The sequence below is a fragment of the Loxodonta africana genome, chromosome 2 (assembly GCF_030014295.1).
Source record: "Loxodonta africana isolate mLoxAfr1 chromosome 2, mLoxAfr1.hap2, whole genome shotgun sequence".
In the NCBI taxonomy this organism is placed as follows: domain Eukaryota; kingdom Metazoa; phylum Chordata; class Mammalia; order Proboscidea; family Elephantidae; genus Loxodonta; species Loxodonta africana.
Window position 1 is genome coordinate 161084624 of NC_087343.1, and position 26110 is coordinate 161110733.

Genomic DNA, 26110 nt, shown 5'->3' on the forward strand with positions numbered 1-26110 from the left:
ATTTTACTTACCAGACCTTAGTACTTTTTTAAACATTTTTTATTCTTTCTAATTACAAAAATGATGCACACCCATAATAGAAAATTTGGCAAGCTCAGGAACTTTTTTTTTCTTGGAAAAGATTTTTTTTTTTTTAATTGTTATATGTAAATTAGCCTGGCATCAAGTTTCTGCCTGTGAGAAGGGGAGAGAACCGAGACTGAGGCACTTAAAATCAGCGACGCTTCTAAGGTTTCCTTAGTTCCCACCTCTTCTCAAATGGTTAGGCTTAATGCTATCGATTCAAAACTTAAACCTTTTTTTTTTCTTTCTTTCAAACAATAAAACTCTCTCTCTCTTTTTTTTTTCCTATCCTTTAAGAGTAAAAAGGGACTTTATTCAAAGGCAAGGAAATCTAGCCTTGGAACGAACCAAAGACCCGCAAGAAGGGGATGGACAGAGTAACAACCTGTGAAGTCCACGATGTCTTCTTCTTGGGACACATCTTGGCTCCTCAAGCCAGGGATTCCTGCTTAGCCACATCAGGAAGACAGAGAGCCGTTCTCACCACACCTCACGACTTAGAAAATGTGAATGAATATCTCAAGGGAGGCAGCATGATACGGTGAAAGGAGCCCTGGGCCAGGGCCCCTGGGATCTAGATTTGCCACTCACGTGTGACCTTGAGCAAGTTACTTCATCACTTTCTCTGCTTCAGTTAATTCATCTAAAATTAGAGGGCTTTATTAGATGAGCTCGGCGCTGACTTTTTAGTACTAACATTCTGTTATCTAAACAGCCTTTGTTTTTATTTTAAAATGGATATTTTAATGTAGATTTATTTTTCCACTCTTTCTAATTACACTGTGACAAATGGAAAAATGGACACAGGATTGAATGAGGCTCTTCATAGCTAGAAAACTTCATAAAGAGGTCCCCCAGCCTGATGAATGGAAAGAAGGGGTTCCATCAGGAAGAAATGAGTGGGGCCAGATTGGAAACCATACAGATTTAGAAGGGTCTCTGGCGATGTGCTGGAGTCTGCTTGCATCAGCTAGCAGGAGTGTGTTGTTTATAGGTCTTTCCAATCCCTGCTCAGTGATGTGAAGTTAGTAGCTTGAAACTGGTGATAGTGGGAGGATTTTTACACTATGGAGATTGGCCAACTCTACAAATCAGAGCCCCCTCCCCACCCCATCCCAGCAAGCTGGTTGTTAAACAGATATCCGCATATCTCTGACCTTCTTCCAACTGACATGCTCCTTGAGGGCTAATTGTCCTCTGAAGATTATCTGAGACCTGGTGTGGGGGAAGATAAGGGAAAACAGCGTCATACTGAAAGAATGTCTGCCTTTTAGTACTGCAAAGTTGCATCTTACACAGGGGGGTATATCCTAAGTTAGAACATGAAGTGACCTTGGAAGATGGTAAAGTTTGCTGTTGAAAAATCCCTTAAATTACCCACAACATACAGTGAGTACCTTTTCTCAGCAAGGCTCAGTACAGTGAGGCATCTTTTGGTACTGAAAGAAACCACTGTGTTTGTTTTGATTTCATTATTTTTATTTTTGGTCTTTTTTTTTTTTTTGGCTAGTACCAAATGAAGTAAAGTTTTGAACAAATTATACGTCTTTATAGACTGGAATTACACTGAGAACAGTGGGACGTTCACGCGTCTGCGACGCCTGAGGCCAAGGAGACTAAGGGCACAACAGTACCATGTCTCCCCCTTGTGTTTACTGCAGGAAGAGCAGGCAGAAAGACCTGCTTAAAATATTATTTGATGTCTCCCTTTTTCTTTATTTGCCAAGAACAGTTTAAGTCACCACTTTTTAAGCTCTGTGGGTAATGATGTTAACTCCACTGTACTGACAGAATTGCTCTACAGAGGGACTATTATTGGCAGCCCAAGGATGCAAGGGTACACAGTTGAGAAGTGAAGAGATTTGGCGGAGAATTGTTTTTACCTTTGGCCACTCAAACCACCTACACCTGTCCTGACCAGACCACCTACACCTGTCTTGACCAGTGGAGGGTTTGGGGATCACCAAGATAGCAGTAGGCTGGCAACTGGAAAGACCAGAGTGGTGCCTGTGTGGGAAGGTACAGGTAAGCTACGCTAAGCTGTTCCAGGAGGGATATCACACCAGAACAATTAAGCATGGAGAGTCAACCAGCGGTGAACTTTAAGTGGGCATTTACTTAGATAATAGTCCTCACTGAGCTAATAGTCCCAGAATTTCTGGCAGAGCTGTGAAATAACGCCTCTCTGAGAGCAACCATATTTGTGGTAACAGTTAAAAGCCAGCTCTTTTGCTCTTGTTTGCTTGATTCCTTTTCTCTCCATTTCCCACACAGAGAGGGGTTGTACAAAACAACAAAACAACAAAAAGCACCAAGATTCTGCCCCAGGCTGGTAAACCCCAGAGGGCAGGGGCCACTTGCATGTTTACCATCTGCCATCTTTCCTTTGTTTTGATCGAGCCCAGCGTTCTGTCACCTGGCTCCTCCCCTCGCTGTGCAGGAGGGGCGTTGGGAAGCTCTCACCAAAGGGCGGCAGACGTTAGGGTTTCCGTAGTGAAGGGAGTGATCACTTGTTGACACAAATTTCACATATTCACACTCTTTGTACTGGGATAGGTACCCAGGACAGCTTCTGTCCTTTGAATCCCTAGTTTTGATTTGTAGTGAGCTGCCTGTGCCTGGAAACCCTGGTGGTCTACTGGTTAAGAGCTACGGCTGTTACCAAAAGGTTGGCAGTTCAAATCCACCAGGTGCTCCTTGGAAATCTTAAGGGGCAGCTCTACTCTGTCCCATAGGGTCACTATGAGACGGAATTGACTGACGACAACGGGTTTGGTTGTTTTGGTTTGCCCTGAGCCTGCAGCATCCCTGGGGGCTTTTAGGGACCAAGGGTGCACTGATTAGAGAGCACAGCTTTGAAGCACTCAGACAGGGAAGATGGACTTCCAGTCCTAGCCACACACACACACATACACACACATTTTCTCAAGTTAGAAAACAAGAAGCACTACTTTTATCAGTCCAAAACAGCTGATTATAAGCACCTTTTCACCACTTGACATTTTAAACAGAAGTCATTTCCAAAATACAAAACTTTTCCTAAATCGTTATCATGACTGCTCGTTGTTGAGATTAGATTCTTTAGTTTTATTCCCTAACTTGAGCTAAAAGTTAACATCCCACCTAGTGGAACATATCTAGATTTGTGAAAACCAAGGCTCAGGGCTGAGGATTTTAAAGACAGTGCCTACTGCATTCTCTTGTCTGGTATTCCTGGAATATTTTTCTTCTGACATCTTTTTTCCTCATCCATATGGCGCACCTGAAAAGTCTGAGTAGGCACTGAAGACCAGAAGCATTCTGGTGAGAACTCTATTGTGTCCTCTAGCGGATGGGGGTGGTGTTGCACCTGAGCCCTGGGACACTGACCATGGTCCTAATTGCGTGGAAGGAAATGCTCTACTAATGGCTAACACGCCCTGATGGCAGCACTGCTTTTGGCTGAGGTCATTGGTAGGGTAGGACTGAAGATAAAGCAGCACAAAGCATTGCTAAATTAACTAGGTTAATTAATTAATTAGTGGTTAGGCTTCTGATAGGAGTGTTTTAACCACACACGACTAGGCTTTTTATCATCGTATTTTTTTCTAGGTTGGACAGAACAACTAACTAGGAAAACAGGGTGGTAATGTAGCCAGCAGGGACCAGTGCTGCTGCATTTGGCTGACACAGTAATATCAAGTCACAAACTCTTCAAAAGCGGAAAAAGGCATGAAAATCATGGTGAATTTCTCTTTCAGGACCCAATGGTCATTCCTGTATTGTCTGTTCAAAATCCTGTTTCCTTCTTTGTCTGTTGTGACCGCTGTTTACTTTGTTACAAGCTCAGTGTGTCTGATATTAAATATTGATATTAGAAATTCCAAACCTCAAATATCTGTACTGTTGTGAACAGGCAGCTTATCTGGCATCCCCCGGAATGGGGCAGAAGTGCTTCTGTTGAGCTATGGCATGTACAATGTAAACGTGCACGTGTGCATTAAAATGTCTTCTGTATACAGTAAGCTATTGGCCCTTCTGTGTCAGCCCTGTGTATGTGCGCGTGTATATATGTGTAATTGTAGAGCTGGAGGCACCAAAGTCTTTTGTTCTTACCTCCACTTCTGTTGTGAGGACCATCCTTTGTCAGAGACAAGCTGGTGTTAGAGATGACTTCCTATAACTCTGGAATGCAGCACAACTTAACTGACCCACATGTAAAAAAACTAAAACCCTGGTCCCTCCAGCATTCACAACTGAGGCAACAGCCCAGAGTTCCAGATTCTACCTGTCACTATGACCTTAGGTCCAAGGGTGGCCCATGTACCTCCCTTTTCAGCACTCTGCCTTGCTTCTCCTGGACATTTTTGTCCTGTCCCATTTTGTACACTAAAACTGGAAGGTAAATCTTCCAAGGCCAATGGAGAACATGATCTGGGACAAGAAGGTAACTGGCAACTTGGAACTCTTGCACCTAGAAGTTCTTTCTGCCTTACCTGTTGCCATCGAGTCAATTCCGACTCATAGCAACCCTATAGGACAGAGTAGAATTGCCCCCATAGAGTTTCCAAGGAGCGCCTGGTGGATTCAAATTGCCAACCTTTTGGTTGGCAGCTGTAGCTCTAAACTACTACACCACCTTCTGCCTTACCAAAAAAAAAAAAAAAAAATTAAACCCATTGCCATCAGGTCAATTCCAACTCATAGTGACCCTATAGGCAGAGTAGAACTGCCCCATAGAGTTTACAAAGACCGCCTGGTGGATTCGAACTGCCGATCTTTTGGTTAGCAACGGTAGCACTTAACCACTACACCACCAGGGTTTACCTTCTGCCTTAGAAAAGAATAAAGGAACATTTCAACTACCTCTCAGTCCCCACAATAGCTCAGCAGCCAGTAGGCCAGCTAGTAGCTTGGGCTTGTCCTCGAGTAGGCTTTTGTAAGTGTCTTGGGCTCTACAGTGCTGCATGCTGACAGCTCTGTTGCCCAGGTCATGTTAAGTGTCCTCATGTGTTCACCATGGCCACCTGAGCAAAGGTCAGGACCTAAAACTCTTTACATTCTCAAGATGGCCAGCTTTTCGTACATGATCTCATATTTGCAGATCACTGCGGCCCTTTCATTCCCTGACTCCTGTTCATGGTTGGTATCTCCTTTGTGACGGGTTAGTTGTAACAGAGATGATTACAGAAAGTTCTTTGGCACTAGAGGGTCCTTGTTAATCCTATTCCATGTTCCTCATTCCCCAGGTGGTCGGATGTGACTCAACCACTTGATACCTCTAGCCCTCACAGGTGTGAAAGTTAGTCACTCTGTATCTTTTAGAAACTTTTTTTTTCTTCAAGTTTCTTCCCTTTTAGAACGTTGCTTCCTGAGTTCATTTACTGCACTGCTCATTCGCTTTAAACCCACTCTAACTCTGAATAGCTTAGTGCTGCCTTGGTCATGAGTTAGGAAAGATATTTCACTAATCTTGAGATAGAACCACAAAATGGAACTATGGACCAAAGCTTATTAAACACCAAACCTGGAACCCCGAACTATGAAATAATTCACATGGTCAGAGTAGCTTTTGACCTGGCTTTGGAGATTCTGCGTTGAAAGGTACAATCACTCTGTGCTGCTATACCAAAGGTATTGTTCTACCAAACCAAAGGGAGCTGCTTGCACATGAAGCAGTTAATCAGAAGGTGCATCCCTGCTCCCCTTGCCCACATGTCCCTGCCCACACACACGCTTCACACGGAAGACATTCATGTCCTGCGGGCTGGAGAAGGGTGTCATAACCACCTGCTGTTTTGGCTTACCCAGCCTCTATCTCGTCTTCTGGAACCACAAATTGGTTCTATTTGTGGCATTACTGACAGTCCACATAGTTCAGGCTGCTCAGGGGCTGGCCATGTGACCATGTCTGGCCAGTCAATCCCATGTTCTGCTGGTCACAATGACTAGTTTGATGATGAACACATGACCCAAGCCAGACTCATAAGGATTAATATCTTAGGCTGGAACTGTTGAGAAAAGTTCTCTCCTTCCCCTGAAGTAGCTAAGCAGGTGAAAGAAAACCCAGAGATGCTGGTGGCCCGCTCTGCTCCCACGTGGAAAGAGCTTTCCTAAGAATGAAGCACTTACCAATGGCAAACAGGACTGAGAGATGGAAAGCAACATTGTTCTGATGTCAGGGTTTAGCACTTAGATCCGACTATGCTCGAATCTGCCCAAGTCTATGCCTGAACTTTTCAGTTACACCAGACTTCAAAATCCCCCTTTCCAATTTTTTTTTGGGGGGGGGGCATAAAGTAGTCTAACATTTACAACTAAAAATATTCTTCAAAAATTGGAACTAGATCTAGCCATGTTTCCCGAAAAGGGAGGGCTGGTGGAATGTTAAAAGATAACATAGAAGGGCTCAGTAGTCAAAAAAAAGTTTGAAAGTCCAGAATTGGACAAAGTTTGAAAGGCTTCTTTATTACAAGATTTCTCAAAGCCTTGAATTAATTTGCTGATATGAACCTGAAACCTCTCAGAAGAGCAGACGTAGCTAATCTTTTCCAACACTCACGCAACCTCCTGGGATCCGTTTGCTAAAGAATATACTTTGGCTAATGCTTAGTTTGAAGATGAAAGCTTTTAGAGGAAGCAGCAAATACTCACAAATCAATCTAATAGCAGGGATTTAAGCGGATAACTTAAGAAAACAAAACCAAAGAGCTTTCAGGACATGTTCTGGACTCAGCCTACATTTATTCCAAGTGGCAATGCCTCCACACTAATACTAAATTTGATGACTCATAGAAAAACCCTTAGTTATTCCCAAAAGCTGCAATAACGCTCATAAAACTGTCGCCAAAACAAAACTCAACCTCAACTGAAAATATGCAAACCTCTCCCTCCCCAAAATTTTCCCCCCTCAGGATATCTCCATTATCATCAGATCCTGAGCCCTCTTACTAAACATTTCAATTTTATTATGCAATTGTAATATTTTAGATAAAATGGCACATCACACACAGAAGAGGTCTGGACAACAACATCTGTAATTTTAGAGTTATTTTAATAACCAGGTTTACATTAACAGTCACTTGATGAACTTTGTTTTGTTTTTTAATCTCAGCTAAACTCAAAACACGGTTTTCTTCACGGTTCAAATGAAACAGCTCTTGACATTGCAGACAGAGCTGCCTCACAGCTACCACAGATCACAGGAGATTCACTGTCTGTCCATATGCACCAGACACAGAACTCAACACCCACACACCATTTTCCAAAGAGGGAAATTACAATGAAAGCTAGCTGCCTAGGGCAGCCCATGGGTATATCTGGGACTCAAAGCTGGAGTTTTCTAGGGGAGAACGCCTGGGAACCTTGTAGCAAGAACCAAAGCTGGGAAATGTGCACACTGCTGGGGAGGGCTTCTCAGGGTGATAAAAAGGATTCAGGCTTTTGGAGCAAAGCATGGCCCTCTGGGTATAGTCATGAAGAAAAATGGCCTAAAGATGACGGGACTTTGAAGAAAAGCCATTTGGGGGATTACTACAACCCTACCATTTTTTAGGAAGCTTAGAAGTAAAAGAAATTCTTCTACTAGGGTGGCTGGTTTAAGAGTTTGCAAATACCTTCTCAACCACCCTGATCTGTGGTCCTCTCAGACCATCGTGGTTTAGAAACAGTGTGGGAAGGTTGGAGAGATGGCAGGGGCATCCTTAGAGAGGGGCCAGGCCAAGAGATGAGATGGGGGAACACAGGTTGGGAGGGAGACGATTCACCAAGCCCTCCGACACTTGGATGAGCTGCCAGTGAATTCCAGAAGGGCTACTACTCATTGTCATTTTTTTCTTCTAAACCTTTTGTATAAGGCTGTTTCATGTGCCTCACATAACACATTTGGATCTAAATTTTCACTTACATGACAAGTTACCCAGAAATCAAAGTCTATAAAATAGTGGGAGTTTTTTGTTTTTTTTTTTTTTTCAATTCTCAGGCATTTCTCTGCTTGGAAAGTTATAGTGGTACGTGAAGAAAGGGGAGAGGAAGGGGCTTCCTTAGACAATGTTGCCATCCTGAAGGCATGGCGGGCTTGTTCCTACGGCATGAAGAATATAACATTCTGGTTGGATGCTTCACTTCAGAAGTCCCAAGTGTAGTGAAGATGCCTGTTTGGCCATGGAAGATGTATTTTCATGGCACAGAGAGGTCATGGAGGGATGAGCTAGACTCAGGCGCTGAGGAACACTACCAGTGGTCCAGAAGTGTTAATTTATGTGTCTTTTCTGCCATCTGGTGGTTGTGGATGGTACTGCTACATATCGTAAAGCACAGAGCGGCCAATGAGGTATATATATGCTTCAGATGACCGACACCTTCTGCATGCAACACTGTCTTCTGAGTTCTATGATAGGCCCCCCGACTCTTTAAATTATAAATTAAGGGCTACATCCTTTCCTTCACTTAAGTTTCCCTTCAAAGAAAGGTACCATGAAAGCCTGAATATATCAAGATTCCCCATTATGAGAGTGAGCAATCCTTTTCATGATTAGAACAGAAATTCACTTGCTGGGGGAAATTCTCTTCCCTGGCTATTTCCAAACTCCTCTGGAGTCATTTGTTCCCTTTTTTCTAGTTTTAAACCTATTAGAATTTTCACTCAGAGATCATGGTTCCTCCTAAGCACTTAAAAGGTGTTCGAGGCCTGCTCTTCTCTTCAAAGTACTTAGTACACAGGGTTACGAGTTCTACCAGCTGGTTCCCCCAAGAGCTTGGGAAGTGTGAGCCCAGGTTGAATTTTTTTTTTCCTTTCTTCTGTATATACATCTCTTGGTTCTTCAGATCCTCATCTTGCTCACAGAACTTCTTCCAAAACTGAACTTTCAGGAAGTGGCATGATGGGGAAGCGGATATTTAACTCTAACAGACAAGGCTAATGTCAACACTACATGCTAAGTCCTCTATGTGGCTCATCAGGAGGGATGCATACACTGCCACTCACTGGAGAAGATTTCAGGATCAATACAAAAAGTCCCCCAAAGGATCTGATAATGGAAGGGGATACAGGTGGCTGAGAATAGAAAAATGGAACCACAGCCACAAAATGAGCTCCCTCTGCTCAAGATCGACTTTCCCGAATCCCTGCTTGACTCCCATATAAGCTGAAATCACACATTGATAGTAAAACTTAAGGGACTCCTAACACAAACAACTTTTCATAAAAAGATCCTATTCAGTGGGGGATATGCCCTAGGTCTCAGGGGACCAAGAGAATCCAACACTCAAGGCTGGTAAAAGAGAACCCTCATGCAGCCCCATCTGAGCTAAAATCCTAATTCGTTGATGCCAGAAGTGTGCTATGCACCTCGGTTTGCAGAGACAGTAGAGTGAGAGGCTATCTCCATGTGTTTGGAGGGAGGCAATGTACTGTTCCTCCCAGCTGTTTCATTTTAAGAGCACCAAAGGGGCAGGCAGGGCAAAAGGAAGAGAGTGCCATTGCATCTCTCCTCACTGTCCTTCCCACCAGGAAAGAGAAGAACTGGAAAGCAACACTGAGAAAGAGCCCCGAGCAAACACTGGCACGATCAAGCAGGTGGAGGAAATAGTTGGGTTTTGACGTTTTAATAAAATGTTCAAACTAATAAAATCTACTAGGAGGTGACGTGACAAAGCCTGAACCCAAAGATTGCCTGGCTTCTCTGCAGGGACCGGGGACCCTGATGAAGTGACGGCTGCCATAAGTGACCATCTCCCATGGAAATGAAAGTATGTCGTCAACACAATACACAACACCCTCTTCTGCTCACCCGGCCCACCCGCCTCCCTCATCTATGCCCTACCCCCAGCCCCTCTGTGTTCTTCATCTTGTTTTGGGCCCCCACCACCCACACACCCCAAATAACTTGAGTCCCTTTTGTTCATTTTCCTGACATCTCCCAGCTTTGTCTGTCCCCTTGTCTTAAGATGCAGCACTACACACGCTCTCGACACTATATAGCAGACTCTTGTACCTTAGTGGCCTGTCTGATAGCATGCATGTAAATGGGGGAAGGGCGTCAAACAAATCAAGGCTATGCATCAACTGAAAACAAAGCAATATTTGTAAAGCTAGGCAAGCGAGCGTAACATTGGAGAAACATAAGGCTTGAGGCTTATTGATTCTTTAGATCGCAATGGTTTGGATTCGCTTTCCTTCTTAAATATCGATGTACCATTTTGGCTTCAGAAAAATGTCTTCTTTCTTCTGCCCCTCTCTTTGGGGAGGAGTTGCTTAACTCAGGGATGTGATGTTAGAACGGCCTCCGGGAGGCGCCACGATGCGCTTGCTGGCTGAGCGGACCCCCTCATCCACTTGGGTGCCTGCCATTGGAAATAAATTCCCGGGAAGGAAAAAAAGAAGAGGGGGCGGTATACAAGAAAGAAATCAGATTAATTTTAAGAGTGTAAGATAGTAAGTGCCTTCCTGGTCTCATCTCTCAAGATACTTCTATTCCAGTCTGGCAGGTCCTTTAGACTTTTCATACCACACGCTCCCCCAAAACCACCCTCTGCCAGGAAAAGCCAGATTCTTACATAGATTTCATCTGCCCCTCAGCAGGGTAACACTGATAAGAAGAAAACAATGATAAATGATCAGGGGCAGATTAACCAGTAAGCAAGATAAGCACAGGCTTACAGTAAGCAAGTTAAAAACAAACCAAACACCAAACCCAGTGCTGTCGAGTCGATTCCGATTCCGACTCATAGCGACTATATACAAGGTAAAAAAAACACAAGGTAGCAGGTGCTTAATTGTGTTTATGTACTAAACTGCAGTGCTCAATTTTACCCGTTTATGGTAAAGTTGTGCACTACAGATTAGTACATAAACACAATTAAGCCCGTGCATACCTTGCTTATTGCGTAGTCCTTCCCCGCAAATGATATGAAAAATGGCAGTTCACATCCATTTTACCAGGCAGCGTTTTAAAGTGCTCATCAGATTCTCTCATTTGATCCTCACAACTGTTCTTTGAGAGAGGTACTATTACTCTCCCCCTTTTTCAGAGGCAGTAACTGAGGTTTTTTTTCCTTGGCAGGGAGGTTTTAACTGAGGCTCTGAGAGGTAAATCTGCCCAAGGCCTCACAACTTGGTGGCAGGATGGCCAGGTCTCTATGGCTATAGCACAAAAGGCAACAGCCATGTGTCCTAGCATCCCCTCAGAAGGAAGCTTCTAACAGTTTAAGGATTAAGGCAGCCACAGAGCAATGAAAAATGGCAAAAACACCAAAAAATTTCCTGTGACTAGCAAAATGCAAACTCTCAAAACTTTTAGCCCTTTTCCTTTTCTTTTTCCCATAGCATATCTCCCTTATCGCTTTCTCCCTGTATTCCTGTTTCTCCCAATCTTTACCCCTCTTCCTTTCCCCATCTGCTGTAATTTTCGCCTTAAAGATCTCTTTCCATTCTTATCTCGCTTTCCTTACATTTAAACTGTTCATAATAAAGACATATATGTACAGTTATTTTCCCCAGCCTAAGACTACGGGCTATTAAACAAATTGCATAATTACTTTCTTATTTTTTATGTTATATTTCTTGGTAGCAAACACTGTATGGACATAATACTAAGTGACAGCTAACACACACTGAGCAGTTTCCAAGTGCCAGGCACCAGGCTAAATGCTTTCAATGCACTTCCCATTTAAATTGCAGGAGGGCCCTATGAAGAAGCTGCCATCATTGTCTGCACTTCACAGATGAGGAAACCGAGACTCAGAAACAGGGACTTGCCTAAGGACCAGAGCAAGGAATCAAATCCGCATCTGTCAAATCAATAATTCAGGCTACACCATTGCATCACCCTGCTTTGCCACTTCATATTCATACTTTTTTAAAAAAATAAGAGACATAAGTGTAAAATGGAAAGAGCACTGGGCTGGGAGTCGACAGGCTGGATTCCTCAGCCTCTCCTCTAAGATGCCTCAGCCTTGGCATTGTAAAGTTCTGGGCTGGATAATTCTTTGTTGTGGGGTGGTATTCTATGTGCTGCGCATGAGAGGATGTTTAGCAGCACCCCTGGTTTCTGCCCACTTGATGCTGGTAGCTCCCATTCCCGGTTGTGATCAAAACTAAAATGTCTCCAGATATTGCCTAATGTCCCCTTGGGGGCAAAATTGCCCCCGGTTGAGAACCAGCACTATGGTTGTGTGGCCTCCCTCTCCTAAGCTGTCATACAACCAAGAGAAACCAGGACTCTCTAACCACTTTCCCAGCTCCAAATTCTGTCTAGACCAGCTTGTCCAATAAAAAGACAGTGTGAGGCACCTATGTAATTTTAAAATTTTCCAGGAACCACACTAAACACATTACAAGAAACAGGAGAAGATAATTTTAATCATCTATTGTACTTAAGGAAACCCTGGTGGTGTAGTGGTTTAGTGCTACGGCTGCTAACTAAAAGGTTGGCAGTTCGAATCCGCCAGGCACTCCTTGGAAACTCTGGGGCAGTTCTACTCTGTTCTATAGGGTTGTTATGAGTCAGAATCTACTCGACGGCACTGGGTAATTGTACTTAATCTAATATATCTAACATATAATTTTAACATGTAATCAATATAAAACGTCACTAATGAGGTATTTTACTCTTTCATTTTTATTTTTTTAGACTCAACTTTTGAAATCCAGTGTGCCTTATTTGACACTAACAGCACATCTCAGTCTGGACCAGCCACATGTGGCTAGTGTCTGCATCTGGACAGAGCAGCTCTATATTTTGCTACAGTTAAATTGCTTTTTCAATATGGCTGTCATCATATTTCTTCTCCATGGGTGAAGTGACACTCATGAGAAAAAACAAAAAGAAACCTTCTAATCCCTGATTTATAGTATGTACTGCCGGGTTTTTTCATTACAGTTTTAAGGTCTATGCGTTTATCAGCTCATTATCTCTCTCTCCCCTCATGTCCTAGCTCTTCTATCTTTGTTTTCTCTTTGTTGCCCATCAGCACAGAGCCAAGCATTTACCAGAGAGACAATAAATAATTCTTAATTGATTGGTCTACCAGCTACTTTTAAAAAATAAAAAATGAGTGAAGAAAATGATTTAACCTTTTTAATGGAAAAAGTCTTCATGAAAAATTAAGCTCCGCCTAAGATGTAGGATAGTCACAAGTTTAAGGGCATGGGTGCTGCAGTTGAGCAGAACTGGTCTTGAGAAGTGTTCCTCGCCTCCCCCAACTTACAAGCTGTTTGAATTTAGGCAAGTTAGTTAAGCTGTTTGAGCCTCAGTTTCCACATATGGAAAATGAGGATGATATTGTATTTCAGAGTTGTTAAAGAGTTAAGATTAATGATACAGTTAACACATGGTAAGTGTTCCAACAATGGTAGCAATTGTTAGAGTTATTAATATTACTAGGGAGGGGAAAATAAATATAATAGAAGTCCTAGGTTAGAAGAAAAGTACTGCAATTTGAGTAAAAAGATATTTTTGAGTTGTTAGCCTGGGCAAACACAATATATGGCATAGTTCTCATCGTCTAATGTAGAAAATCAGTATCAACGCATAGTCAAAAGCATCCTGCCCCTCAGCTCTGATCAGTGTACAAAGAATGTGTCATCATTTAAACCTGACTCTTTAACCTGACTGTGCCTTGTCTTACTTTATCAACAGTATTTCTTGTTGATTCAGAAAACCTCCTTGGCTGCCCCAGAAACCTTCTCACTAGAGGGTGATGGCAGCACTAAGCTGGAAAATGCATTCAGGTTTAGCTCTTAGGGTCACCCCACCTCAGAACACTGAACCTCCCCACTCTTTCCTCTCTTTCTCACTAAAGATCATGACTAGCTTGTCTGACTCACCTGACAGGCTGAATCCCGACTGATGGAGATTCCTCACAGGTGGGTTGGGCCGAGTGGGAGAGCCCCGGGTGGAGCCCGCAGGTGTGCCCCCTTTGGGGGTGGTGGTCAGGTCAAACACTGGTCCATCATACATGCCCCTCGGAACCGCATGCAGGTCTGCCATCTGCCGTGGAGAAATTGCATCACCATTTATTCATTCAACAAACACTTATTAAGGGTCAGTTCTAAGAAGCATAAATTTATCAGTGAATAATGTGTGTGTAATGGGAGTCAAACAATAATTAATAAAAGATCATTTAAGGAAGACAGAGGTGGTATAAGATAAATAAAGGAGGATGTCATGGTACAGTGACCACTTAAGTGGTCAGTGATGGCTTCTTTAAAGAGATGAGCTGTAATCTGAAAGATCAAAGGAGCTGGTGTAGGGGCTGGAATGGAGGGAGGGAGCAGCATTGGCAGGGGCAGATTAACCAGTAAGTAAGGTACACATGGGCTTAACTGTCCTTAATGTACCAATCTGTAGTGCACAATTTCACACGGGTTCATCTTTGATGTGATAAACAGGTGAAATTGTGCACTACGGATTAGTAAGTAAGCTCACTGGGGAATCCGTCCCCAGTGGGTAATCCACACCGTGTGGGGGATGCAGAGGAGTGATGAGAAGGCAGTATTCACCGCAGAGGAAAGAGCGAGCGTGTAGAACTGAAGGTGGAAATGCTACGGATGGGAGGACGGGCAGTGTGGCTGGAGGAAAGTGAGTGGGAAGGGTGGCAGTTTGAGATGAGATCATAGTGGTCATGTGGGAACTTCACCTTCACACTCTTCATCACAGATCAGAGTTGCAAACCCAGAAATGGGCATCTTGTGGTCTGTGCCACTGACCTCTGCCGGAGGCTCTGTGCAGCCAGCAGCAGCATCCACCAAGTACATGCTCTGTGCTAGGCCTGGTGCAAGGTGATGAGGTTGATGGTCACATGAAATATGGCGCCTCCTCCAAAGAAGGTTACGGTCTACGTAGAAACACTGGAAGACCACCTGAGGTAGGCATATGGCACTCAACCTTGACCTGTGTCTTATCTTTGGCCTGAAGTGGGGCAATGAGGACACGTTGCCAGAGGAGCCTGACAACACAGGAAGGATATCTATTCAAAAACTCCAAGAAGGTACCACCACAGAGCCTTCCTTCTCTTCTGTGACTTCAGTGCAGGCACAGAAGGAAAACTCATCACATCTGCAGATCACATTGATTCAAGAGGGATGTTGATGTTGATGTCTCTATCTCTACTCCCCAAAAACCTTGACCAACAACTCTGGATCATCAAATTGTCTTTGGGTCCAGAACCTAAATCATATTAGCAGAAATACAGAGCCAATATAAGGGAAGTTTGAGTTCTGTTTTCTTCTCTTTTAGGCCAGATCTGGAATGTGGAATTTCACCTCATACTCCACAGCTTCTAGATGGTCACAATGAAAAGCTAAGAATGGTGAAGGGATTTAAAGCATTGTTGTAACACACATAGAAGGACACAGGGGTGTTTAGACTATAGTATGGATGACTTTGGAAACACACGTTGTAAGAAATGGGTTTGGCTCATTCTGTTCAGGTGCTGGGAGTAGAACTGAACTGGTTGGTCAACTTCAGGGGGAAAGGCTTCAGCTCAGCAGAAGGAAGTTCCTTCTTAGAGTCAGAGACGTTCAGCTGCCTCATGAGATGGGGAGGCTCCCTCTGTTGCAACTGTCCACACAGAGGCTGGATAACCACTTATTGGGATCACTGGGGCTTTGGAGGGGAGCCCTTTATACTTTGAGTTTCTGTGAGCCTCCTTGAGTGGACACTGTAGTGTGCACCCAGATTCCATTCCCTGGCCCCTCCCAGCTACCACAACTGAACTCATTTTCTAAGCTGCTAGAGGTGTGGGCAGATGAGCCCCACCCCCCATAAGAATTTCCCTCAGCAGAGGAGCACCACCTTGGCCAAGGTCCTGCCCATTGCTCAGAGGCAGCCCACCTCCAATGACTGGTAGGGGAAGGGGTAAGGAGTAAATATAAGACCTAGCCTTGTTTCCCGAATTCAGAACAACTCTCAAGGACCATCCCAGCTACAACTATTCCTGTCAGATCAGCTGAGGTCTCTCTGATAATTGCATCCCAGTTCAACTTCTCCTTCTGCCCTTCTTGCTTCCATCACTTGCCAACAAGGGTTGATCCTGGAAGCAACCCCCAGGGAACTTCTGCTTGTAAATCTCCGTCTCAGAGTCTGTTTCCCAGGGAATCTGATCTGCAACATTCTGCAAATTGGTGAAGGGGAAGCGGGGAACTTGAAGGGACAGAGTTATGGGCCTCACCCCTTAAATCCACTACAGCAACTCTGTTTGTCATATATTCCAGCTACGAACACTCCCAGCAGCTGGGTGAATGAATTCATACCTAAGATGTTTTTTCAACCAGAAGAATTAGCTAAAAGAGTTGTAAATGTTTACCCTGTGGAGCGAGACGAGACTGGGGGGGTACATGGATGGGTAGGGGTGGACTGCTGGTTCTCATTTTAAGTCTTTAAGAATAATTTTTTTTAATAAATATATATATATAAAATATTCTTATAAAACTTAAAATTATTTTAAACAATAGCACTATAATATACGGGAAAAATCATTTGGGAAAAGCTTTCTTCAAAACCATTTGAAACTCACTGTTATAGTACATTAAGTCTGTACCATTGCTGTGAATTTCTTTATGAAGATCTAGTTGTTGTTGTTGTTGTTAGGTGCTGTTCATTTGGGTCCGATTCACAGCAACCCTATGTAAAAGAGCATGAAACACTGCCTGGTCCTAAGCCATTCTCACAATCATTTGTTATGTTTGAGCCCATTGTCGCAGCCACTGTGTCAATTCATTTCATTGAGGGTCTTCCTCTTTTTCACTGGCCCTCTACTTTACCAAGCATGATACCCTTCTACAAGGACTGATCCCTCCTGATAACATGTCAAAAGTATGTGAGATGAACTCTTGCCATCCCTGCTTCTAAAGAACATTCTGGCTGTGCTTCTTCCAAGACAGATTTGTTTGTTCTTCTGGTAGTCCACGATATATTTAATATTCTTTGCCAACACCATAGTTCAAAGGTATCAATTCTTCTTTGTTCTTCCTTATTCTTTGTCCAGCTTTTGCATGCATATGAGGCAACTGAAAACACCGTGGCTTGGTTCAGGCGCACCTTAGTCCTTAAAGTGACACCTCTGCTTTTTAACACTTTAAATAGGTCTTTTGCAGCAGATATGCCCAATATACTACCATCTAGAAGGTCTAGAGAACACCAAAAAATCAGCTGCTATGGAGTTGATTTCAACTCATGGCTACTCATGTCATAGTAGAACTGTACTTCATAGGGCTTTCAGTTGCTGACTTTTCAAAATTAGATCTCCAGGCCTTTGTTCCAAGGTACCTCTGGGTAGACTCAAATCTTGAACTTTATGGTTAGCAGCTCAGTGTATTAACTGCTGCACCACCTAGGAACTCCCTAGAGAACACAAACCCTTGCTAATTCCATGACTACCCCCATGCCTAAGTGGAACACAAAGCCCCTTGCCCACCTCAGGGCTCTGCCTGCCTCTTACCTTCCTCCTGGCTTTAATGCGCTTGTAGACATAGTCGGAGAACGAGCTGCAGGGGATAAAGCGGCCGGCACCCTGAGTCACATGCAGGTTGCCATCCTCCAGCATGATCTTGCCCTGGCAGATTACCACCAGAGAAGCCCCGCGCAGCTCCATCCCTTCAAAGATGTTATACTCTGCCGCCTGGAGGCAGGGGTAAGGGGAAAGATATAGGAAGGAGAGAAAAGACGAATTATGTCATGGATTGAATTATGTCCCCCCCAAAATGTGTGTATTAACTTGGTTAGGCCATGATTTCCAGTAGTCTGTGGTTGTCCTCCCTTTTGTGATTGTAATTTTATGTTGAGAGGATTAGGGTCGGATTGTAACACCACCCTTACTCAGGTAACCTCCCTGATCCAAGGTAAAGGAAGTTTTCCTGGGGTGTGGCCTGCACCACCTTTTACCTCTTAAGAGATTTTTATCTTAAGAGATAAAAGGAAAGAGAAGCAAGCAGTGAGTTGGGGACCTCATACCACCAAGAAAGCAGCACCAGGAGCAGAGCATGTCCTTTGGACATGGGGTCCCTGTGCCTGAGAAGCTCCCCGACCAGGCAAAGACTGAGGACAAGCACCTTCCTCCAGAGCCAACAGAGAGAGAAAGCCTTCCCCTGGAGCTGACACCCTGAATTTGGACTTGCAACCTACTAGACAATGAGAAAATAAATTTCTCTTCGTCAAAGCCATCCACTTGTGGTATTTCTATTATGGCAGCACTAGATGACTAAGACAAATTAGGTTACCTCTTGGGATCCTGTCTGCAGTGTCACTAGGAAATTGTTCATCAAGTATGCTGGGAAAAACTTAGATGTATCTGCAACCTTTCAGTGGGTGGAAGATTCCAGGGGACAGATGCTCATTAAGTAAAGACTAGACTTCCTAACAGAGAGAGGTACCCAATCTTTATTGAGACCCTTATGTGGAAGTAAATTTTTGTCACTGGCACTGTTCAAGGAGAAGCTGTATCACTGCTAGGGATGTTGACTTGGCAGGCTTGTACTGGGTGCGTGGGTAGGTGGGTTACATTAGCCTGAGATCCCTATAGCTCTCCATTAAATAATGTGATATGACACAGATTTAAGCACAGACCATCACCAGCAAAAATGGGAATTCTCCTTCCCTCCATTATTCAATAAGCAAGAGGCATTATTGAAAAATGGCTAGGGATATCTGCTTGGGGTCAAGTCATCTAGGTTTGAATCCCCACTCCATCATTTATATGCTGTGTGACACTGTGTAAGTTATTTAACTTCTCTGCACCTCCATTTCCTTATCTATTAAATGGGAATAATAAAAGCACCTCCCTGTAGAAGACTGTTATGGAGATTCAGTGAACCATAATTCAGCAAACTAAAAGCACAGTGCCTAAGACATAAGTGGTTTCATTAAAAATGTTATCTGTTTTTACTAACAAGTACTAAGTCTCTTTCTACTGGGCACTGGGCTATAATTATCATCTTCCACATGAAACTCCTCATAAGGAAATTGTCAGCACTGTTCACCAATTATTTCCAGTTATTTTTCCTTCCAGAAACAAAGCATCATTGCAATTTCCATCCTCCAGAAGTTCAGTATAGCTCTGGTCAATCACGCGGAAGAGGAAGTGGTGGGAATGCTTTCATAGTCAACATACCAGTTACTAAGACCTGTTTACCTGCCTGCAATCATGGCAGCATGTGTGGAAATGGAGCCCCCCCATCACCCTTCATCTCTGAGTGGCTGTGATGAGCAGAGACCCTCTGTTGGCCCACTTTGGAAAGCAAGAGTGATAAATAAACCTTTAGGGTGTTAAGCCACTGATATTATTGGATTGCTTGTTACTGAAACATATCTTGGCCTAACTGCGCTGGTACACCACATAAACAAATTTCTCCTGACCAAGCGCCTCCATGCCTTCTCCATTCCACTCCATTCCTACTAGCTTCAGCCTCACCGACTGGTGGTTCTTGGCAGAGACAATCTTCACGGCGTCTGGATCCCAGATGACCAGGTCGCTGTCAGAACCCACAGATATTCTTCCCTTGCGGGGATACAGGTTGAAGATCTTGGCAGCATTTGTGCTTGTCACAGCCACAAACTGGTTTTCATCCATTTTCCCTGTGGCCTATTATATTAATAATAAAGAAAAAAAAGATTTGTCAAGGTAGGAGGGCCTGAGCTCAGAGCATGGTTACCAGAAGTACAGAGGGGCCTCTGGGGTGGTGAGCATAGGACCCCAGAGCCAGCTCCAGAATCTGTGGAGCTGTCACAGGTGGTTGAACACATGATTCATGATGGGCGTTAAACCCATTAAAACCCAAAACCTATTGCCATTGAGTTGGTTCTGACTTAGTCAGCCTGTAGAACAGAGAAGAACTGCCCCATGTGGTTTCCAAGGCTGTAATCTTTATGGGAGCAGACTGCCGTATCTTTTCCTCGAGGAGTGGAGGTGGGCTCCAACTGCTGACCTTTTGGTTATCGGCCAAGTGCTTAACCATTGTGCCACCAGGGCTCCCGATGGGAGTTACTGCTCCTGAAATGCACCCTGTCTCTGAATATGCAAATACATTTACTACTTATTTACCCTTCTAATTCCAAAAAGGATTATTGAGAAGTCACAGTAAAAACAAACATGTTTATGATCCCATTTTTCATATTGCAAAGAAACCAAACTCACTGCTGCCGAGTCAGTTCCAACTTATAGCGACCTCAAAGGGTTTCTAAGGCTACAGAAGCAGTCTGCCACACATCTTTCTCCCTCGGAGCCGCTGGTGGTTTCAAGCCTCCAAGCTTTCAGTTAGCATTTGATCGCTTTAACCACTTCGCAACCAAACCAAAACCAAACCTGTTGCCGTTGAGTCAGTTTCTGGTGGCACACTGGTTAAGAGCTCAGCTGCTAATCAAAAGGTCAGCAGTTCAAATCCACCAGCTGCTCCTTGGAAACCCTATGTGGTAGTTCTACACTGTCCTATAAGGTCACTATGTGTATGACTGTGCCATGAGGCCCCCTTTATTCTTCATATAGGTGTTTGTATTTGCATGTGCATATGATAAATACGGAGGAACCTTACACAAATGATAACAATGGTTTTTCCTGGGTTATGGACTTAGGAGTGATTTTTGTTTTCTTTCCTGTGTATGATTTTCTGTGGTTCCCAGGTGTTCTTTCTTGAGCATGTATCATGCTAGAAATTAAATTATATATATATACATATATTAACTCCAGATAGTGCCACCATAAACACATAGAAATATTCATAAATACATAACAGCAAAAAAAAAAAAAAATACAAAATCTAAGTACGTGTGAGATGAGAGAAAAATATTTATAATTTTCCTCTCCTTAAAACAAAAAGCCTGGCAGAACAAAAAAGAATTGAGTTTAAAACCTAGCTTTGAGCTTCTTGGTAGCCAAGAAGAAGAAGGAAGCTCAGTGGATTACACTGTGTAGATGAATGAGGCATTAATTTATTCATATGCATTTTATTTGGCTCTAAAAGGAATTAGTTTTCAGGGTTTTTAAAATAAAACAGAGAATTTAATAATGGGCTAAATATTAAATTTACTAAAATCCTTGGGAGTGTCTTTGTTTGCATGGCTATTGCTTTTCAGTCCTTTTGAAGTTAACAAGGAACTTAAAATCAAGCCACTTTGCCAGAAGACATCGAAAGACTGTCCCTTTGGGTGACCACACACCTTCAGTATAGGGCATCCAACTCTTGAGCAAGATGGCTTCAGTCTAGGCACAGGCCCATTTCTGAATGTATCAAAGAGAGACTGACATTCTTTTCAAAGAAGTCATAAAATTCTCTGTAACAAAAATACTTTAATGCACTATTTTTTTTTTTTTAAGTATAGATCATTCATGCCCTTAGATGAAGGATCTTTATGTCTAGTTCCTGGGCCTTAAGAGTCTAGATGAGGAGGCCTCTTCAAATCCCAGACCTCAGGATTCAACATTTTAGAAGGTAAATTCCCAAAGCACTTGAGCCACCTGGTTTCAGACACCTGAGTAAGTATGAGAGGCCTGATTTCCACCCCTAGCAGTCCCATCAGAGAGGAATGGAGGAAAGTAGAGCTGCCATCTCTTTTGCCCACATGAGGCTCTAATCTGACTGTGGACTGTCTTGCCCTGGCCATCTTCCCATGACCTCCATCTCTTACCACGGCCTTGTCCCAGATGACAGACATCCGCTCCTCCACACCATTGGTGCCCTCGGGAATGGCTGTGAAGTTGTCCTTCCCGATCGCTTTCTGGGCAGTGCTGAAAGTGCAGTGGGCACTCCCAGAGAGTTGCAGGTCCCCACTGGCAAAGAGAGAAGGTCCATGTGAGTAGGAAAGATGGTCAGAGGCACTGCAGAGGACCAGAAGCTGGTGTGGTCTAGTGTGAGGGTTTGGAGTCTGACGACTTGAGTTTGGAATTCCACCTCTACTTCTCACTAGCTGTGTGAGCTTAGGCAAATTTCTTCTCCTTTCTAGAAAGGGAGCGGGATTAGATCATCTCTTTTGTAACAAAATAATAGACACCCACATGAATGATGGAGCTGACCGTGTCAGCAGAGAGCAGCTGTAAACAAGTCTCCCTATAAATTTTGGTATGTGGTCATCATGACCAGCTGTGCAAACCTGGCAAATGATTTAGGCTCTCTGACCCTCAGTGGCTTAATCTGTAAAATGGTGCTAATAGTCCCTCACTCATAAACTTATTCTGAGAAATACATATGAGCATGTATGTAGTCTTATCATAGTGCTTGGCACACAATAACTACTAACTGCTATTAATCATTAACACTGTTGTCATTGTGAGCTGCCATCAAGTCAGCCCCAACTCATGGAGACCCCATGTACAATGTGATGGAGCCATTGTGATCCATAGGGTTTTCACTGGCTCGTTTTTGGAAGCAGATCACCAAGCCTTTCTTCCTAGGCCATCTTAGACTAGAAGCTCTGTTGAAACCAGTTCAACACCGCAGCAACGCAGAAGCCTCCAGTGACAAAAGGTTGGTGGCTAAACATGACGTGCACTGTCCAGAAATTGAACCCTGGGTCTCCTGCATGGATATTACTAGAGTATTTTTAAAAACATGGTGGGGAAGAGCCTGTTTTCTATACTCAAGACTGCAGGGGAATTCTTTTATTTTTTGTTTTTGCTATTGAGAATATACACAGCAGAACATACACAAATTCAACAAATTGTACAATCCAATGACATTAATTACGTTCTTCAAATTATGTAACCATTCTCACCCTCCTTTTCAAATTAACTCACTGCCCCTTAAATTTCCTACCTAATATTTTGAGTTACTGTTGTCAATTTGACACATTGCTTGAGTACAATGCTCAAGGCAGACATTCTTTACTAGCTAAGCTAAACTATTGTTTGGTTTAAATTAAGACTTCAGGGGATATTTTTGGTTTATGATTTAAAGATTATTTCAGGGCAACAGTTTCAGGGGTTCATCCAGCCTCAATGGCTCCAGATAATCTGGAGTCTATGAGGTTTTAAAATTCTGTTTTGCATTTTCCCCCTTTTGAACAGGATTCTTGTACTGAATCTTCAGCTGGGTAATGAAGTCACTCCTGAGGTTCACCCTTCAGCCAAAGATTAGACAGACCCATAAAACAAAATGAGACTAACTGGGCAGACCAACACAGGGGCAAGGACAAGAAGGTAGGAAGGGACAGGAAAGCTGGTAACAGGGAACTCAAGATCAAGAAGGGGAGAGTGTTGATACATGGGGTTGGCAACCAATGTCATGAAACAATATGTATACTTATTGTGTAATGAGAACCTAGTTTGTTCTATAAACCTTAATCTAAAATACAATTTAAAAAAATGTTCAGTAATGGTAGCAGGCACCACCAAGTTCTTCTGGTCTCATGGCAAAGGAGGCAGTTGTTTACAGAAGTAATTAGTCACACATTTGCAGGAGAATGTGTGTTTTCCCCACTACGGACCCTCACTCCAGACCCTCATTTAGCTGATAGATGTACCTGATCCAGTCTCCTTCCCAGAAGTCTCAAGATGTTTCCATGCAATGCCTGTACCCACCTGGCCAGCAAGGAGTTGATGTAGTCAGGAGTGGTCGGGTCAGGGCTCAGAGGAGGGGATGTCACAAAGGCCGCCGCCTTGGCCCAGTTCTTGCTCCAGTAGTGGGTTCCATCTGTACCAAGGCTGGCAGTGATGGGCTCCCCAAAGACCACATTTCCTGGAAACGGTACGGGATGGGTTTACATAAAGAATGTTCTGCACTGGGCCCAGCTTAGAAGGGCATTCCTTCTAAGTGTACTCAGAGCTGTGCCTCTGGAGTCGGGCTGGCCTGGATTCAAATTTATGTTCCCACCTTTTCTAAGATTCAGCTTTTCTATTTGCTAAATGCAGACAATTTCGTATTTCCTAGGTTAGATGAAGACATCGACTATAAGATGCAGTATTATTTCTCAAATTTTGAGGCAAAAGAAAGAAAACTGTATTTTGATTACAAGATTCATACTCAATTCAGATATGTTAAAAATATAGAATGGATATGTCCTAGAATTGAGAAAATACGATACTGGTTATTTCTCAAGCTTGTTGAGAAAAATGGAAGAATCTGGCGTATGTAAAGCCTCTGGCACATAGCAGATGCTCAGTAAATATTGATTTGTTTCCTTCCTATTCCTTCTCACTGAAGAGGCCAAAAGCCCCAAAGCTGCCCACCTCACTGGGGACTCCTAGAACCTGCTGTTACAAGGACATGCTTTGGTTCCACAAATTAAAACCCATTTCCATGGATGAGAGGCTCTCAATGTTTTTCTCATCATGCTGGTTACTCCTTGACCTAAGGCAAGGAGTGATTTGCTCAAGGACATGTAATAAAGATGAGGTAGCTTCTCGAAGCTTGCATCTGGATTAGGGGCTTAACTGCCCAAACTAAGGGAAGAGAAGGAGATAACCCTGATCTAAGCTTTTGCTGAGCTTCTTAAAAAAGAGGTATTGATACAAAAGGCAATGCTATCTCTTAGAAGTTGGTTGGTGTCAAGTCTCTCTGTGCCAGAATCCTGGGCCTCAGATGCCCCACGCAGCCTATTGAGCTTCACTTCTCAAGTTCCATGTTCCAAGTTCCCCTCAAGTCTAGGAGGGCTCTATGGCCAGGATTACAAACAGTTTTTGCTTTGCTTTAACCTCAATCCATTGGTAATGGTTGCCCGGAATTCTGTGTAGAGAAGATTTCTAATAACCCTCTGTCTCGTTAGAAAAGACTTAAGATTGATTCGTGATGTCTGCCACTGGCAAAGAAGGAAGCAGCAGAAAGGATTCTCATATGGCAGCCCTGCTCTCTGGGGTGGCCATATAAAGGATCCACACAGGATTGCTGAGTGTTTCAAAGTTTCTCCAAAAATATTCACCAAACTGAACCATACAGGACCAAAAAGAAAGGCGGCAATGAAACTCAAGACAAGTGCTGAAGTGCTATTAAGATAAACACAGTCTTAGAAGTGGAAGAACTCTCCGTTCAGGTGGTCTTCAGCACGGTAGAGTAGACTAAGCAAGGACTGTAATTATACCTGGGTTTGAATATTAGCTCTCCCAGCTAGGAGATCGTCCACAAGTTATGCTTCAATTTTCTCGTCTGAAAAATGGGGATAATAATGCCTGTTTCCCAGAGTTCTTTGAGAATTCTACATCATAATAAATTTAAAGTGTCTATCTCAGTGCTGGGCAGAGTTGGTGCTCATTAAATTGTTGATCCCTACAATTAATTCTGAGTAGTGACACAGGGTTACAAATGTGTCCTTGGAGAATAAAGACACTGGAACTTAAAAAGTGCCCTGGTACAGAGGGAAGCCTAACCCTGCTAAACCCTCTTCCTGCTCTAAATGGCCTTTTGCCCTAAAAATGACAGTTCATGAGATGTTTCCTGGCTTCCATCTCAGCAGCCAGTTTTTCATCATTGAGTGATGCCTCCCTTCCACTCTGGAGACACAGCTGCATTATTTCTTCTGGCCAGAGAAGTATGAGCCAGAAGGCTCAGGAGGAAGGATTTTTCTCCACGAAGCATGAAATAAAACCCAGCATTTAATTGCGACACCCTGTCCGCGAGGCCCCCAGACTATCCTGACAATGGGTCCCAGCAGGATGTAGGCATGCCAGGCAAGTGTGGTCGGTGGTCATGGGGAGATAGTGGGGGTGGCCCCCACATACATTGCTTTTTTTTTGCCTTTATTATTATTTTATATATTTTTGCTTTTCTCCGGAAATGGGGAAGGAACATTGAGCTCCTTTCCTGGTTCTTGCCAGATGACTCATACCCAGGGGAGCAGCCACACCATGCCAGCTGGGCCATTTAAAAGCTGAGGGAAAACAGCAGATTTACTGTGGGCAAAGTGATACAGGAGGTCCCCCAGAATCTGCCAGCTAGGAAGATGGTCTAGACACTAGGAAGACTGCCCTTCTGCAGGAAGGGGCCACTCCTTGCCAGAAGGCCAGGCAGCTACCACTTAGCCATCAAAGGCAGCTGGAACTATTTTTAGCCACTGCAGTCACTCACACTCAGAATTTGACAGACCAGTTCTGAGTTTGGTGGATGAATCACTCATCTCAAATCTCCCCACCACTGGCCCACAGCAGT

The 26110-nt window shown here is 43.5% G+C and overlaps 2 protein-coding genes across 3 annotated transcripts in view; one reads left to right on the top strand and one right to left on the bottom strand.

The window, feature by feature from the left end:
- Nucleotides 1-1664, top strand: part of STK32A (serine/threonine kinase 32A) — a 154599-nt gene extending 152935 nt beyond the window's left edge. The window contains exon 12 of the mRNA XM_010591589.3: nt 361-1664. Coding sequence (XP_010589891.1) covers nt 361-454 — 94 coding nt within the window. The 3' untranslated portion in view covers nt 455-1664. The remainder of the gene's footprint in view (nt 1-360) is intronic.
- A 5415-nt stretch (nt 1665-7079) lies between these two features.
- DPYSL3 (dihydropyrimidinase like 3) overlaps nt 7080-26110 on the bottom strand; it is a 149908-nt gene continuing 130877 nt past the window's right edge. For both annotated transcript variants that reach the window (XM_003404830.3, XM_010591597.2), the window contains exons 9-14: nt 23551-23707; nt 21663-21804; nt 19453-19623; nt 17485-17664; nt 13871-14033; nt 7080-10386 (exon numbers count right to left, since the gene is read on the bottom strand). In XM_003404830.3, coding sequence (XP_003404878.3) covers nt 10298-10386; nt 13871-14033; nt 17485-17664; nt 19453-19623; nt 21663-21804; nt 23551-23707 — 902 coding nt within the window. In that variant the 3' untranslated portion in view covers nt 7080-10297. The remainder of the gene's footprint in view (nt 10387-13870; nt 14034-17484; nt 17665-19452; nt 19624-21662; nt 21805-23550; nt 23708-26110) is intronic.